The 18,186-nt window shown below is 34.7% G+C and overlaps 1 protein-coding gene across 6 annotated transcripts in view; it reads right to left on the reverse strand.

Moving 5' to 3' along the window:
• The window catches only part of FBXL4 (F-box and leucine rich repeat protein 4), a 78,569-nt gene that overhangs the window by 16,233 nt on the left and 44,150 nt on the right, over positions 1–18,186 (reverse strand). For 5 of the 6 annotated variants that reach the window (XM_016151979.2, XM_016151974.2, XM_016151976.2 and 2 more), the window contains 2 exons: positions 7,723–7,794; positions 3,760–4,072 (listed from right to left, as the gene is read on the reverse strand). In XM_016151979.2, the coding sequence (XP_016007465.2) occupies positions 3,760–4,072; positions 7,723–7,794 (385 nt within the window). The remainder of the gene's footprint in view (positions 1–3,759; positions 4,073–7,722; positions 7,795–18,186) is intronic. The other variant, XM_016151977.2, reaches the window with a different exon arrangement.

Here is an 18,186-nt window from a genome sequence, read left to right on the forward strand (position 1 = left end):
GCTTCTACTAGGTATTTACACCAAAGATTTGAAAACTCATATCCAAAAAGATATTTGCACACTGATGTTCATGGCAGCATTATTCACAGTGGCCAGAAAATGGAAGCAACCAAAGTGTCCAACAATAGATAATTAGCTAAAGAAGCTGTGGTACATATATACAATGGAATATTACTCAGTCATAAGAAGAGATGAAATATTGCCATTTACGACAACATGGATGGACCTTGAGATGATCATGCTAAGTTAAATAAGCCAGACAGAAAAAGTTGATAACCACATGATATCACTTATATGTGGAATATAAACCTAAAAGCAACAAACAGGGCAAACAGAGATTCATGGACATGGACAATAGACTAGTGGTTACCAGAGGGTAGGGGTAACGGGGGAGGTAGATGGAGTGAAAGGGGCCAAATATGTGGTGACAGAAAGAAATCTAACTATGGGTGGTGAACACATAATGCAATATATATATATATATATATATATATATATATGCCTTACTGTTGAATTGTATACCTGAAACTTACTGGATTTCATTAACCAATGTCACCATAAAAAAATAAATAAAATAAATAAATTTTAAAAATTAAAAAAATAAAAATAAAATATAGAGAAAAATAAATAAAAAATAATATTCTAGAAACAAAAAAGTCTTTGTGAGTGTGTATAGCTGCAGAGAGCAGGGGTAGAGGACAGGTGCCTGAGCATGCAGGATAGAAAAAGGAAGGGAAAAGAGAAAACAGCTTCCTTGCTTTTTGATGGTCTTCCAGTCCCTCTTGAAGTCTGAAAATAGCTAGCTGCTACCTATGGGCTCTGATTATTTTCTATTTGCTGCTCTTGGTCATTAGAATTTGAGTTTCCTGATAAATTAGGAGTTCCTAAGAGAATGTCAGGAGAGGAAGTCAGAGATTGAAAATATAACTGGCTAGATTTCCCTGTCCTAGGCTTCCAGCACACTCTGTGCCTTTGTTTTTTTGTTGGTTTTTTTTGTTGTTGTTGTTATTCACTTATGATACAATATGTATTCAGTCAGCTTGCTCCTTTAGGGCAGTGGCCATATCTATCTTGTTCACTGACGGATTTCCAGTTTAAAAACAGTGCCTGACATGGTATTAGCTCAAAAAAAGTATATAATAAATGAAGCAATGAAGGGATGGTGGGTAATTTTCCAATACCATCACCCTGGCATAGACTCTCATTAGATGGATTATTGCAGCTAATCTCTGATTTTGATCTCTACCTTCCTCAATTCACCTACTACTTGTTTCCAGGTTAATATTCCTAAAACACAGCCCTAAATGTACCACTCACACCCCTAATTAAAACCTGGTAATAGCTTTTCCTTGTTTAATTTTTTGCAGATTCCTCATCTTGCTATTCAAAGCTCTCCGTGAAAGCCTCCTTTACACTAACATTCTCAGTTAAATCAGGTTGCTTATTCTCTAAAGATATTCTGTATTTTAACTCCTCTGCTTTTATTTCATGCTATTCATTCTTCCTAAAATGCCCTCCTATCCCTATTTCCTATTCATTTTCCAAAGACAGATTTCAAGTACCTATTAACCTTTTAAATTAAGCTTTTCCTTACTTCTCTAATAAGGTATTCTCTCTTTTTCTTGAGCTCCATTAAAACGGACTTGCTTTTGGCTTGCATTATAGTTATACGTATACTTCTTTTCTTGCTACATTATAAATTCTCTGAAGGTAAGAAGAATTGTATCTTACTAAGCTTTGTATTGACCAGTATTTCCAGTATGAAGAAGGTATGCCACTTAACACTCAATATATGCTAATCATGAAATGACAAATAAATGACTATCATCTTGACATAACTAAGAATTATTTTAACATATTAGGATTCTAACACTTAAGAATGAAAGGAAACAAACAAACAAACAAAAAAACAGTAAAAATAAAGAAAATATAAGATGGTAGTTAGGCACATAGACTCTGGTTCAAATCCAGATTCCTTACTAGCCAGGAGACCCTGTGAAGATCAATCACTTAACCTGTTTCATCCTCATCTGTGGCTAATACTAATAATTATCTTATAAGGTTGTTGTAAGAATTAAATGAGTTAATATGTGTTCAAAACAGTATAAAATATATAGTAACATTGCTGTTAACATTATTATTATTATTACTATTATTATTATTTTATTTTTTTACTGTGCTCTTCTTATTATTATATTATTATTTTATATTTTTTACTGTGCTCTTCATATTTGAAATGAGATGTTCCAATAGAGTTGCTTGATGGTTATCTTCCATCTATAATTAGTTCTGGCGTAATAGGTAATGATACTTCCTTGCTCTTATGGTCATAAAAGTTACAAATGTTTTCAAAAAGAAGTAATTATAATTCTTACCTCATCTTCTTTTATGTCTTTGTCAAATAATTAATACATTTATAAGCTAAAGTTAGGTTACCTAATACCTGAACCCACTATTTGTCACAATTGTGCTTTTGTTTTAGGATCAGTGCGAAATTTTTGGGCTTCTGTAGTATCTTTTAGATACTGGCTACTCATCATCTCTAGTGTATGAGTTTCTGTGGTTTTGTTTTTTGTTTTGAGGGAGATGTGATGCAATTAACAATTCATTTTAAAAGGCCCTGGCTACCTTTCCTCATTCTTCCTGTGACTTTTTCTTGAACGTCTCAAAATATTTCTCTTATAAAAGGTCTAGGCTAATTCAAGGGGAAAGGTGGGGAGGAAGGTAAAGAAGCAAGGCAAGTGGGTGTGGTGTTTTTAAAAAAATGGTACTACGAGGTCCAAAACCGTGGATTTGAACCCTGGCTCTGCCACAGATTAACTGCCCTCACTTATGAAAAGACAATAATGTCCAACTCACTGAGCTATGAAGTTTAAGGAAAACACAACAGATAAAGTATCTAGCCCAGTTTTTAGGCAAGAACTTCTGCCTAAAAGTTGCTTGAATGAGTAAGAAGCAAGTATATAAACAACATCTACAAATGTATTATAAACTTGGACTTGGAGAGATTTTAACTACAATCACAAACACAGGTGCTGAAAATCTTCAGGTTTTCCTTTTGCTGAAAGTTTAATAAACAAGAAGGGATATAATTAACACTTCACGAACTAATCTGTTAGTACTAATAGATTAACAGAGAACACAGTGCAAGTGCTATGTGGATTTACAAAGTACCAATTGTGTGGGCAGTTATTAACTGTGGCATTGTTTGCACTTCTGTTTAAAGTAAGAAGTGACAAAACCTCACAGTATTCCTCGCTGGGAAACTACAGTAAGAACACAAAGAATCCCAGAACTGGCAAGTTTTGTCTTGGGCTAGAACTAGTTCTAAAAACTAGAATGATCAGGGATAGAGATTTTACAACATTCCTTAATCAAGAATTCAATATCGAGAATCCATGAATATATATCTATATATTTTTATTAATTATACAAATGGATTAATTTTTTTATCTGTCCTTAATAAAAATGGAGAACACAGCTCATATAAATTCTCACTCTTCTTACTAAATCAAAAATTAATGGTTATTTAGAGCTTTCTGATGGGTTCAACTATAAAATTCTGTTATTGTACTGACTCTTACTTAAGTACAGATATACATGTCAATTAACCTATCTTGCACTTCCTATCAAACCAAGCAGTGTTATCAGGACAAAATTTTTATTGTATACAAAAAGGTTTTTTTTTTTCCTTACAAAAAGTCTGAAATCAGCTTTTACGTCAAGGCTTTGAAACAAATTTATATATTATATCCTTACCTAATATGTCCAGTTGCCGTAATCTGGTACAATTACATGCCAGTTCTTCGATGTCTGTGTCACACACAGACCTATTAGCTGTAAGAAAGAGTTTTTGCAAGTTTGGGAGCTGGCGTGCCAATCTGGCGAAGCACCCGGTGCTGCTCTGCAGAGTAGGACACCAGCCGAGGTCAAGTTCTTCCAGAAGTGGACACCCAGAAGCCAGTTCTGCTATCCCATTCTCAGTAATATTCTTACATCTCCACAGATCCAAAGTACGCAGTCCTTTACATTTGGCTCCTATCATGCTAGCTATCACATCATAGTCTTCAATCTGGAAATTAAATAATTCCAATCTTTTATATATTATGCTCAGAAATACAAACTGTTTAGAGCAGTTAAAAAATCTTAATAATCTCCTATTTGCTTCCATGTAAACATACATGCTCAATAATACAAACGTGCTCACTCATCTCACAGATATGACACTGTTTCACAAAACAGCAAGAGTAATCACTTACTTAAAAATCCATTTAATACAACCCAGACAGAGGACATTAATGAATTAAATCCTGAAGCAGCATGAAATTCTCAGTCTCTCACAAAGAATTTGAGGATTACATGTGGTTCCTACATCCTTCCCATTTTGATCTTGCTGCTACTATTTATTCTGAGAGGGCCTTGCTTCTTCTATTTTCTATGTAACTAATCGACTTTGGTAGATACATAAGATCTCCCTGATAAAGATGTGAACTTTGCTAGGCTCTAAAGTAGTATGTGAATATTCTCAATGTACTAATAAAGATACTAGTTTTGGGTTAGATGAGGCATTTGGGGACTGAATATTCAACATGAAAATAATTTACATAATGATGTGTTAATCACTGTTATTCATAGGAGGTGTCCAGCGATATACCTTAAGATCACAGGATAAGCCTCTACTATCCAAAGATTAAACTTTTAAGTTCATGGGCTTTATATGCTTCAATAATGTTAATTTAAACAGGTTCTTTTAAAAGGTTCATTTGAATTTATTCTAATCAGATATCAAAATTATTACCAGAAGTCAAAAGGAAACAAAACAGCAAAAAATTCCAATGATTATGTCCTTTTGTTCACTGTTTATTCATATTTCCAACTACTATATACCAACATCACTTGAGATGCTAGGAACAACAGTGAACCAAAAATACTAAGACTTTGGTCACATTTTTGGGAAAGACATACAGACAAACAGATGAGCAAAATAAATTCAGAGAATGATCAGTGGTATGAAAATAATAATTTGGGGTGAGAGCGATCAGAGGGTCAGGAGTTACGGAAGAGAGTAGTAGCTGTTGGGATCTTCAAGAATGAGCCTAGCAGATTTAAAGAACAGAAATAAGATCAGTATGGCCCTGGGTAGTGAGGGAGAAGGCAGGCTATGAGGGCAGACAGTTATTCTGGGGCTAGGCCATTAGGCCGTAAAGGAGTTTGATTTTTATTTTAAGTACTAAGGAAAACACTGGAGGGTTTGAAACATATGATTTACGTTAAAACAAAAACAAAAACCCCTCTTGCTTCTTTCTAGAAGATGGTCTATGTTGGCTAAGAATGAAGGAGGAGGCCCAGTGAAGAGCCCTACACTAGCTTCGAAGAGAGACAGTGGCTTGGATTAAGGTAATAGCAGTGGAATTGGAGAAATGGACAGATTTGGGCTACATTTTCAGTAGAACCAAAGGCTTATGGACTAGATATAGTGTTGGTGATTTCTAAGGTTCTGGTCTTCAGCAACTGTATTTGGTAGAATTGTAGAGAAAAACATGAGAAACAGAATATAACTACTTACTAAAGTGAGTATACATGAATGATACAAAACTGGAGCTCTGATAATTAGTGCAGCCAATTCACTTCTTTAAAAGAAAGAATTTAGAAACTTTCTGAAACCCATGATTCTGTCTGCTATTATTTTGATAGTCAAAAATAAAATAACGAATGGATCATCCTCCCTTTTGTTCGACTGACAAAAAAAACCTGAGCTAAACATGGTATTAAAGTATCACTTAAGAGATGTCTATGTTACTGTCCTGGTAAATCCTGGACCTGCTGTGAAGTAAGAATGGCACTTCTATGACAAGCATGAAATATTTCACTCATGACGGTAGTAGCAGTATCAGCAATCATAGCACTATTTCTATAAAATCCTTAAAACTTCTTCATTTCCTGACAAACAATACCACCAGTAATAATATTTTACTTGAAACTACATACTTTAATTTAAAAAAATAGCTTACTTATCTAAGGCAGCATTTCCCATAGTATATTACATATTAATAGATATAATATGGAAAAATGCATTCGTTAGTCATGATTTCACTAATAGGTGGGATATAAAACTGAAAGCAATAAACAAACAAGACAAATAAACAAACAAAAACTCATAGACACAGACAACAGTTTAGTGGTTACCAGAGGGATAGGGGTTGGGGGAAGGTAGATAAGGATAAAGGGGGTCAAATATATGGTGATAGGAGATTTGACGTTGGGTGGTGAACACACAGTGCAATATACAGATGATGTATTATTGAATTGTACATTTGAAACCTAGATAATTTTATTAACCAATGTCACCCCAATAAATTTAACTTTTAAAGAAGTTAGGTAAGTTGGAAAACACTGGTTTAAGCAAAGGCAAACAACTGTTGTTAAAGAAACAGCCAATTGAATGTCACTGGGCCCATCTAGAAGAACCATTAGAGAGACCCAACAGAAGCCCATGAAATGATTTACTAAGGTAAGAATCTGGCCCAAAACAAGGAAAACTAATGCTGAGTTAGTGGGCTCCCAAGATTGTTTCCAGAGACCAAGATGGGCCTGTGCTCATATTTGGGGTTTAATCAGGCCTAACAACCAGGATTAAAAACTACAGGGACATGGAGATAAATATCATTACAATTGGCCTCTCTAGCCTACACTGCCAAACCTCGTAGCATCACTGAAGCCACCGCTGAGCTCTACAGATGTTTGAATGGGATCTATTTTAGGTAACTGTGCCTGCTGATTCCAAGCCTAGGACACCAAGAGAACCTCTCTGGAATCTTACAATTATCCTGCTTATTTTGGTCTTCCTAATAAGTAGATGCAAAACTGGAATGGTTGGGGATCTCCTAAATCTGCCTTGGGTAGGTAAGAAAGTGAAGAGGAATAAATTGTTCATAGTCAATTTACTGGGAGCTGCATTTCCTGTGTGTGCATACATGCACGCGCGCGCACACACACACACACACACACACACACACACATGCACACAAACACCAAGAGTTCTATAGTCCCTTGAGTATTAGTATTATTTATAAGTCATGTAATTAAGATGAAAAAAAATTTAACTCATCCCATGAGCTCTTTCAGTAGCACATAAATTCATAATTTTGAATTGAAAGTAATTTAAAGACCATCTAGTCCAATAGTCCCTAGGCCTTTGGTTTTATGGACCAGTAAAATTCAAAAAAATCTGAGTTCCAACATAGAATATCCATCTTTTATTTCACTCAGTAAGGCCAGTAAGACAAACAAAAACAAACAAAATAAACCTATCTACCATCATCAACATTTCCAGGAAATATTCTCAGAACTTAAAAACTAAAATTAGCTTTGTGAAAAACTTACTGAACTACTGGCATTTGGGTAGTTAACTCATTTTATATAAAAAAAAATTGTTAACTTATTTTATATATATAAAAAAATAACATTTAAGATAACATCTGACTTGAGGCAGAACCAAACTCTTTTTATCACACTATACTTTTCTTCTTGCACTCATGGATAAATAATGTGAGTGTTTCAAATACATACTCTTCAATTTAAGAAAAATGTTTGAAAGTGGGGTAGTTAACCATAATCAGAAAAGCTGTGGGTGGGATGGGGTAGGGTGAGTCAGGATAAAATTCACCTGTGTGAAGAAAAAGAGACTAAGCAGTTGAGTATAAAGAATTTTCAAATACTTACCATTACACAACTACCCAAACTGAGGTGTTGAAGCTCTGAACAGAAGTTCAAAATGCTAAGCAGTGCTGTTTGCTGCCATCAGGGACCACATCAGAGGCAAATATGGAAAGTGAAAGAAAGTGAAACAAAAAGCAGAGGTCAATTAGACATTAAAGGCTGGCACTGCTTTTCCTGAAATAGAGCTCAAAGCCTAGGTGACAGACACCACAAATGCCATTTAATGAGTCCCCAGGTGCTCCCACCATTGATTGGCTTGGAGTCAAGATAATCATTACTAGTCTCCATGTAAGTCATTACTCTGTATATGGTTTTGCACACCCTAAAAAAAAAACCTATATTCCCTATGACTCCTCAGTTCATTTCCCAAAGGCAGGCAATCTGAAAGTCTGGTTAAGACTGAACAACGACACAGGCTAAACGATCCCTCCCTTAAAAAACAAAACAAAACAAAACAAAAACAAAAACCCACCGAGGGCTGGTGACACTGAGGAAGCGCAGCAGCTCTGACATTCACTGATCACCTGCAGCCTGATGGAAATGCCAATAGAGTCACCCAAAATCAGGACTGAGTCGGTGACTTTAATGTCAAAGGATTCCCTTTGCTGACAAGGACCCCAACAACCATTGAGTACCTGTCACTAGCAACACTCTGACTGAAACATACATAACGTCCACTTTCTAGTCATGCTCCTGCCATATCAGCCCATCTATCTTGTGCAATGAAAATGGTCTCACCACTAAAGAAATCCAAAGGTATGCTAGACTGTGATGCAATCATGGTACCTAAAATATCTCTATACATAATTTCATTTGATTACATGCCTGCCATGAAAACTGTGAAAAATATTCCTAATTTTTACTTTATAAATTAAGAAAAAACAACTCCAATTAAGTGGCAAAATTTCTTTCTAAACATTTGAACTAGTCATATCTTACAAAATTAAGATGATATTATACAACCTCTGCTTGATCTTTTTTAAATGTTCAGAAACTGAAAAATAATCAGTTGGAGAAAGAATGACAAATGTGTCAATGACAATACAAAACATTTTGTTGAGTCCCTCCTCATATGGCCTGCATGTACAGGGGGGGGTTGCCAAATCTGAGTCTCCATCACTGGAAACTAGTTGTCACCACTAGCCAACACTGCTCCCCTGGTCCCGGTGACTTTCCAAGGCCCTGCCCACTCAACTTGTGAGCTTACCCAAGTCACTTCCAGTGGCTTTTCCATATAAACGGCCTATCTTGGCTCATGCTGCATTCTTTCCTAAAACCTCTCAAAGGTTCACAAACCTGAAGCAAGCAGCATCTGGCCGCAGAATGCCCGTACCTCTTGTTAAGCAGCCCCAAACCCAGCAATAGCAGCAGCTGGCCTCAGTTCACAGCTTAGTCCCTCCTAGGTACCTCCAAGCTCAGCACAAGTGGCAACCACATGCAGATCACTTTGGAGCTCATAGCAAGTAGTCTGCAGCAGGACACAACCAGTGACTGAACTGGCCTGCACTAGAGCGTCTCCCAAGAGGCCCCAGAACAAACACAACCAGTGGCCATATTCAGACCACACCAGAGCACCACCTGACTACCTCCACACATGACACACCCAAAGGGCAGACTTGGCAGACACCAGAGTCCCGCTAAAGCAAATCCTGCTGTGTGAGGTCGGCCCCTACATAACTGGTCAATTGTATAGTTTCAGGCCAGTCCTCACAACCAATCAGCTGAGGGTTAATCCCAATCAAGGCTCAACTACAACAGCAGGGTACACACAACCCATAAAAGGGACGTACCTGGTTCAGGAGACCAGGGAGACTGCACCACTGGGCCCCAAAGCACACCTGCTACATAAGGCCACTCTACTAAGACCGGGAGGCATGGCAGCTCTATCTAATACATAGAAACAAACGTAGGGAGGCAGCCAAAATGGGGAGACAAACATGTCTCAAATGAAAGAACAGAACAAAGCTCTCAAAAAAGAACTAAACAAAATGGAGACAAGAAATTTACCGCATACAAAGTTCAAAACACTGCTTATAAGGATAGTCAATGTCTCAACGAGAACTTCAACAAAGAGATAGGAAATGTAAAAATTAAGATAGAAGATATAAAAAAGACCAAGTCAGAAGTGAAGAATACAATAACTGAAATGAAGAATGCATTAGAGGGAATCAACATTAATGAGATGAAGCAGAGAGTCAAATCAGTGATTTAGAAGATCAAGCAGAAAACACCCAATCAGAACAGCAAAAAAAAAAAAGAGAATCCCTCCAAAATGAGGATGGCTTAAGGGGCCTGCCTCTGGGATAATATCAAGTATAACATTTGCATCATAGGGGTACCAGAAAGAGAAGAGAGAAAAGAATTGGAAACCTACTTGAAGAAATAATGACTGAAATCTTCCCTAACCTGGCAAAAAAAAAGACTTACAAGCCAGGGAAGCACAGAGAGTCCCAAACGAGATGAACCATAAGAGAACCATGCCAAGGCACAATTAAATGTTAAAAGTTAAGGACAAAGGGAGAATCTTAAAAGCAGCAAGAGAAAAGCCGTCACCTACAAAGGAGCCCCCATAAGATTGTCAGCTTTCTCAAAAGAAACTCTGCAGACCAGTAAAGACTGGTATGAAATAGTCAGTGATGAAAAGCAAGGTCCTACAACCAAGATTACTCTACCCAGCAGAACTATTATTTAGAATTGAAAGACAGATAAAGAGTTTCCCAGACAAGAAAAAGCTTAAAGGAGTTCATCTCCACCAAACCAAGACTGCAAGAAAAGTTAAAGGGACACTTTTAAGAAAAAGAAAAAAAATGTGAATAAAGTGGCAATAACTACATAGCTATCAATAATTACTTAAAATGTAAATAGATCAAATGCTCCAATCAAAAGACACAGGGTGGCTGAATGGATGAGGAAATAAGACCCTTACATATGGTACCTATAAGAGACTCACTTCAGATAGAAAGATACACACAGAATGAAAGTAAAGAAATGAAAAAAGATATTTCATGAAAATGAAAATAGAAAAAAAAAAAAAAAGCTAGGGTAGCAATAATTACACCAGACAAGATGACTTTAAAACAAAGGCCAAAACAAGAAACAAAGAAGGACCCATAATCCCACTTCTAGGTATTTACCTGAAGAAACCCAAGACACTATTCAAAGGGACAAATGCATCCATATGTTCATTGCAACATAATTTACAATAGACAAGATATGGAAGCAATGTGAGTGTCTATCATTAGATGAACAGATAAAGAATTGGTACATATGTACAATGGAATATTAGCCATAAAAAGAAGGAAATCTTGCCATCTGCAACAACATGGATGGACATAGAGGGGATTATGCTAAGTGAAACAGGTCAGAGAAAACCAAATACCATAGGGTTTGACTAAAATGTAGAATCTAAAGAACAAAACAAACAAAACAGAAAGAAACTCATGGATACAGAGAACATTTTGATAATAGCCAGAGGGGAGGAGGATTAGGGGATGGGTGAAAAGAAGGAAGGGATTAAGAAACACAAATTGGTAGTTACAAAATAATTATGGGGATGTAAAGTGTAGTGTAGTAAATAATATTGTAATAACTATGTATGGTGTCAAATGGGTACTAAACTTATGGGGGTTGATCACTTTGTAAGTTACATAAATGTCTAATCACTATGTTGTACCTGAAACTAATATAATATGGTATGTCAACTGTAATTGAAAAATAAAAAAAATATTAAAAAAATAAAAAATATATAGCCACTTATCAAAGTCAGAACTTCTCAAAGAAAACTGTTCAAACACCAGATAAGATTCTCATTAAGAAAATAAAGTATTTTTTTAAAAAATAAACTTATTCAAAAATAAAATAACAACAGGTGTAAGAGGCCATACAGCAATATTAGACAAGACTATTTGCTTCAATATTGGGCATTTCTTTAAAAATGTTTATGTTGACTTCGTGCTTATGTTTCAACACAACTACATGTATAAAGATAAGTTAATTTTCAGATTCTCCATAATACTTAGCTATTTTGACTTACCAACAAATAGGGAAATGATATAAGGTTAATAACAAGGTGGTTTTACAAGATTTTCCCATGAGCAAGATCCAGAACATATTAGAGAATTTTTGGAGAGCATCCTACATATTCTTGTGGCTAAGAAATTTGAAACTCTCACATACAACACACACACACACACACACACACACACACACACACACGATTTCATTTATGAAACTTGTTTGGTAATTTATTTTTAAATTATTTACAGCAAAGAATCAAATATACAGACAAGTATAGTGTCCAGTATAATAAACACCCATATAAGCCACAATTTAAGTAAAGCAAACCTTACCATTTTGCCTTCTTTGCTTACACTTCTCTATTTGTATACCTCTCCATCATTTACATGCTTTCTCAGCGGTAACCTTTATCATGATGCAGTGTTTAAATGCATACTTGAAAAAAATTTAAAAAATAAAAATAAAAGTGTGCTTGAAGATTACATAATTTTACTACACATTATGGATCCATAAATAACATATAATATTGTTCTATGTGGTTCTTATACAAATGGTATTATAATGTGCATATACTTTTGCATCTTCCTCAACAGTGTTTGTGAGGAATTCATCCATAACTCACAACTTTAGTTCACTGACTTTTTAACTGTTGTATACTATTCCACTGTGCAAATATACTATAGCATACACTCATTTGTTTTAGCATAACAAAGAATGTTAGAATAAAATATTCTTATAAGTGCTTCCTTGTGCATTTATAGAAGAGTATTTCTCTAGAGCACATACAAGAGGAAGAATTTCTAAGTGTTTATGCTGACTTTATTAGATTTTGTAAAATAGTTTTCCTGAATAATTGTTATCAACTGATGCTCCTACCAGCAGTATAAGTCTGTGGGGTCCTCACATCTTTGTCAACATATCATCTTTTCTCCTTTTTAATGTCTGCCTTTCTGATGAGTATGGACTAGTATAATTTGCATTAGTATAATCCTAGTGAGATTGAAGATCTTTTCATATGTTTATGGACCACTCATATTTCCTACTCTGTAAATTGCTTAATCATATCCTTTACTGATTTTTCTATTAGGTTGTTTCTTCCTTCTTGTACATAATCTTTTTTATGCTGAATACCAATCTTTGTTATATTCATTACAAACAGCTTCTCTAAATATGGGACTTGTCTTTTTGCTTTGTTTATAGAATCTTCTGAGACATGAAATTTTAAATTTTAATACAGTCACATCAATCTTTAAGCATGTATTCCATTGTCTTTTCTAAAAAGTCCCTTTTTACTCAAGGAAGAATAGTCCTCTAATTTTTTTTTAGTAACAGCTTTAAAGTTTGTTTGTTTGTTTGTTTGTTTTTGCACTTAAGTTTTAACTGAACTGGAATTGATTTTATACATGGTAGGATATCAAATTTCATTCCCCCCCTTTAGGAATAACCACTTGTCCCAGTTCGATTTAGAAGATTCTACCTTATCTACTGATTTGTGATGTTTTCTGTCATATGTCAAGTTCCCTTATATGTGTGAGTTTATTTCTGGGTCTTCTGTTTCACCAGCCTATTTACCTTTCCCTGTACCAATACTTTGGTCTTAATTATTATAGTTTGTAATAAGTCTATACATCTAGTAAGGAAAATACCCTCTCCTTATTCTTCAAAACTCTTAGCTGTTTTGGCCTTTTACTCTCTGATATAAAAATAATACAAAAAAATAGTTTTTCTTTCTTTGTTCCTCCATAATCATTATTTACTGGCACTTTATCAATTTCTATCATAATTGTTTATTACATCTGACACCTTCTTTCTGAATTTTTCTTCTTTTTGAAAAATACTTTTAATAGTTCTTTTAGTGAGCATCCATGAGTGGTAAAATCTTAACAACATTTATTGAGTAGTAATTAACATGTCAGGCACTCCTGTAAATTCTTTATATATTAATCCTCAAAACAATTCTATTATTCATATGTTTAGTCCTTATGACACCCTATTCACTCATTTACTCATATGATAAATATTTATTGAATGCCTACCGTGTATTAGGCACTGTTTAGACACTGGGATATGTCAGTAAACAGAGCAGATAATAACCTGTAAGAAAATAACTTATTATTCCCATTTGTAGATAAGGAATTTGAGTCACGGAAAGTTAAAGAACACATTTAGTCTTTATATATCTCCTTAATTTTTAATGAAAATTTACTCAGGCTTAAAATTTTTAAATGACAGTTATCTTTTTTCATGATTTTGAAAGTATTACTCCATTACCCATCAGCCCCTATTATTTTGATTAAAAGTCTACTGTCAGTCTATCTTCCTCTATAAGTATTATGTTTTTTCTCTCTGATAGCTCTTGTCCCTTTATCTTTTATATTCTGCAATTTCATCACAATACAGCTAAAGATTTATTTTCATTTATTCTGTTTGATATCCTGAGTGAATATTTGATTTGAAGACTTACATCTTTTTTTCATGAAAGATGAAGATTCTTAACAAGTCTCTCTTCAAATATTGCTTCTCCATCATTTCTTCCATTTTTTTTTTCTTTTGGCACTTCTATTAAATGAACATTGGAGTCTCTCAAATACCAGTGTCTACAGTAGTTTAAAAAAATATGTCCACAAATTATTCTATAGTCTTCCTCCCAGAGGTGGAACTTAATTCCTCTCTTTTTGAGTGTGGGCTGGACTTAATGACTTACTTCTAACAAAGAGAACATAGCAGAAGTAATGGTATGCAAGGTTATTGTGATGGTTAATACTATGTATCAACCTAACTAGACTACAGGGTACCCAGATATTTGGTCTAACATAGAACAAAAGAAATTCACGTTGAATGATATCACACATCTTTGCTAAATTAGAGATATGAGATCAAATGCTTAAACCAAGATATGAGGGGATAGAGGGGATGGCTAAAGAAAAAAAACAAGGATGACCTTGCAAGAGATGCTGTGAGGTATGTCAAATAGAGATAAATCAAAGGGGTGAGAGGTAGCACTGACATGAGCAAGCACAAGTTAATAGTTTCATGACTTTCTATGGCAAAGTTCATGAGAAACCAGAGACTGTGGAAGTACCTGGGTTTAAAAAAACGCATCCATAGATCAGTCTGCAATTTCTCTAAATCTGTTTAGAGAAGAAACCTGTTTCTTTCTAGAATATCTTTAGAATATTCTTTCTCTATGCTGTTAGTATTCAGAATTAAAGTACTTCTATTGATGCTTAAGCAAAGAGAAACTAATTCTTCATTTCCAGATGTAAAAGGGCCAGATTTTGGAGACTCAATGGTTTAGAGCAGGAGTTGGCGATCTATTGTCCATGGGCCAAATCCAGCCAGTACCACTTTATTGGAATACAGGCACACTCATTCACTTATTTATTGCATATGGCTGTTTTCACACTCCAACTGCAGGGCTGAGTACTTCTGAGAGACCATACTGCCTAAAAGGACTATTTACTATTTGGTCCTTCACAGAAAAAGTTTGTTGACCCTACTTAGAGAACAATTCTACTATAATGAGCACTTGCAGCACTTCTACAAGTCTAGAACATTCAAATGGATGGATTAAAACTACATTACATATACTATGAAAAGGCATTCCGAAATAAAAAGTGAAAAATTTTATAAACCTCTTACTTAAGAATGAAGATATCTTTTAAGTCCCTAAGTCCACCTCTTCTGTGGTTTGTTCTCTAATTCATTCAATAGAAGCAGAGTGGTTCTATAAAATTAAAATACCATTTAAAGAGTTAGTAGCTTTTATAATGCAAAGCAGCAGATTCATTTTCAAATGAGTTTGTAATTTTTAAACAAAGCCCACCCTTATTTAAATGACTGTGGAAAGAAATTCACTAAGGAATGACTGATGATGATAATTTCTTTTACAGAATTATCAAAGTGTACCCTAGGTGTATACTGATGTCTGGTAGCAGGATATATGTTCATAAAGAAAGAATCCTTTGGCATTCTATCTAAAATCTACCTACTAACCCTATTCAGCAGTTTCAAAATCCAATGGACAACCATAAATTATAGAGAAATATTAGTAATGCCTCTACTTGTTACAAGGAAATTTATTAAGAAGCAAAAGGAGGCAGAAACTCAAATTTTCATTGATAACCTTTTCAGAGATGCTATCCATAAACTTCATAACCTCCCTTCCTCCAGACTTCTAAGTACTAAGCAAAACTAGTTAATTACTGATGTTTCTTGTATTCACATATAACTTTTACATAGTCCAGATTTATGGCTTAGTAGAGTTTTATTTATGCATACCATGTACATTTTATAATACAGTGAGACCATGTAAAATCAATGTATGCAGTACTATGTTAACTATTTTTAATATAGGCTTATAATTGTTATGACTAGTTTATAATATTTTTTTGCTCAGTTAAAAATTGTTGCTTATCTTAAATAAAGCATCCAGCCCTTAATTATAACTCTCTTGATATAAGAGGGAAAAATTACAAATCAGTATTCTCCACTCTAATATATGATTCCTAGGAAGCATATTAAAGGAACATACAACAAGTTATATGTACTACAAATGTACAGTAGCTAAAATGTAGACTAGTGATATCACCCGATCACAAATGTACTTTCACTGATCATGAAACATTTCAAATACAACAGAGTAATATCTACAAGTAATGAGATGGGATTTTATAAAAGTATATACACGAAATGAAAATTCATGAATTTGCATAACACCATCAAGAAAATCCTAATAACATAATCACTCAATTATTAGAATTTAAAATACACATATATGTGTGAATCTAATTTTTTACTTCCATGTTGCAATTTCAATAAGTCTGAGAAGAAAAATACAGAATAAACTTTGAAGTTTTTTGTGAGCTAAAGTACTTGACACTAACTATACATAAAAATAAACATCATTCCAGAATATTTAAATTCAATTACTTTATGTAGATTTGCTATGAATTATCTACTATAAATTAATTTTTATACAATTTAGATCTATCATATGGTATAGGATATGTACTGATACATGATCGCAACTTGAAAATAATATTGTCATTTACAGGTTAAACTTTAAGATAAACATTGTGGTGGAAAAATTAGACTTCTGATCGTTCTCTAAAAAGAAAAGGTTTAAGACCTTAAATGACATAAATTACTAAAGCTCTTATACATGCCTTTGAGGAAAAAAAGGAAAGTTCTTTAAACTTAGTTTAAAAACTTAGAAAGTTCTTTTAAACTGTAGATGGTTAAAGCTACACTAGACCACAGATTCAGAAATTTGGCTATAATATGAGTTTTAGTATAAGGTTCAAATTATTTGCTAATTCCAAAAATGCATGTGTATGATAGAGCAAAATCTAAGACTAAATCATACACATCTGCCTTGCTCTGTAGTTTCATTTCAGAACCTATTTTCACCATTGTAGTGGATCTCTTCCATAATAATCTTTGCTCACAGATAACTAAAGCTGATCAATTTCCATCTTTACTCATAATGGATGATGGCAGAGATATGCAGTCAAAAAGTAATGGCAGTTTGGACTTGACAGTAACCTTATTTAAATATAAAGAATGTTTCAATCAAAGGGTAAAAGGTTGGACTGTGAAGGAAGCATGTAAGACAGAGGTCCTCGACCGTTTTGGCACCAATGACTGGTGCTCCTATGAGAATCTAATGCCTGATGATCTGAGGTGGAGCTGAGGCGGTGATGCTAGCACAGGGGAGTGGCTGCAAATACAGATGAAGTTTCACTTGCTCACCGGCCACTCACCTCTTGCTGTGCAGCCTGGTTCCTAACAGGCCATGGACTGGTCTGAGGCCTAGGGGTTGGGGACCCCGATGTAAGAGGTGTCTGAGGCATATGTTAACACTATTCATCTAAATGATGCCTAGCTAAGAGACTACACTGGTCTAAAGAACTTTATCTTATTTCAAAAGCACTTCTTCCTTCCTGTTAAGATGAAGGTATCAATCTGTTCTGCGCTGATGTCTTTAAGCATTTGAGTCACATAAGTCTCAGAGTTCTCATTCTAATTCACTACATCTGTCTCTCAGAAAGCAAATTCATGGTATTAAATCAAATAAGTCTTATAAGTATAATTTGGTTTCCCTTGTGACATGCCAACAGTGAGAGAATGTGGTAATCAACTATCTCTAATAAATGGTGTCCTCTCCAGGTAGATTTCTTATACCTGGTTTACTGGTGACTGTCATGAATGTCGTTCTAATGAATCTGACCCCTAAGAGATGAACCTCTCCTTCACTATACTGACAAGTCAGGCTTTTTGACCCTGACTGAACCATATACCATTTGCTCAGGTCAGACACATCCAACCCTACCAAAAGCCTCATATTCCCACTGGAACTTCTGCAAGGATAGAAATAAGTATAGATCTATTATTGCCTGGAGACACATATCAAAGACTTTTAAAAAGTTTTTGTGTTTTAGTATATGA

This window comes from Rousettus aegyptiacus, unplaced genomic scaffold, assembly GCF_014176215.1.
Source record: "Rousettus aegyptiacus isolate mRouAeg1 unplaced genomic scaffold, mRouAeg1.p scaffold_m13_p_1, whole genome shotgun sequence".
Classification (NCBI taxonomy): Eukaryota; Metazoa; Chordata; class Mammalia; order Chiroptera; family Pteropodidae; genus Rousettus; species Rousettus aegyptiacus.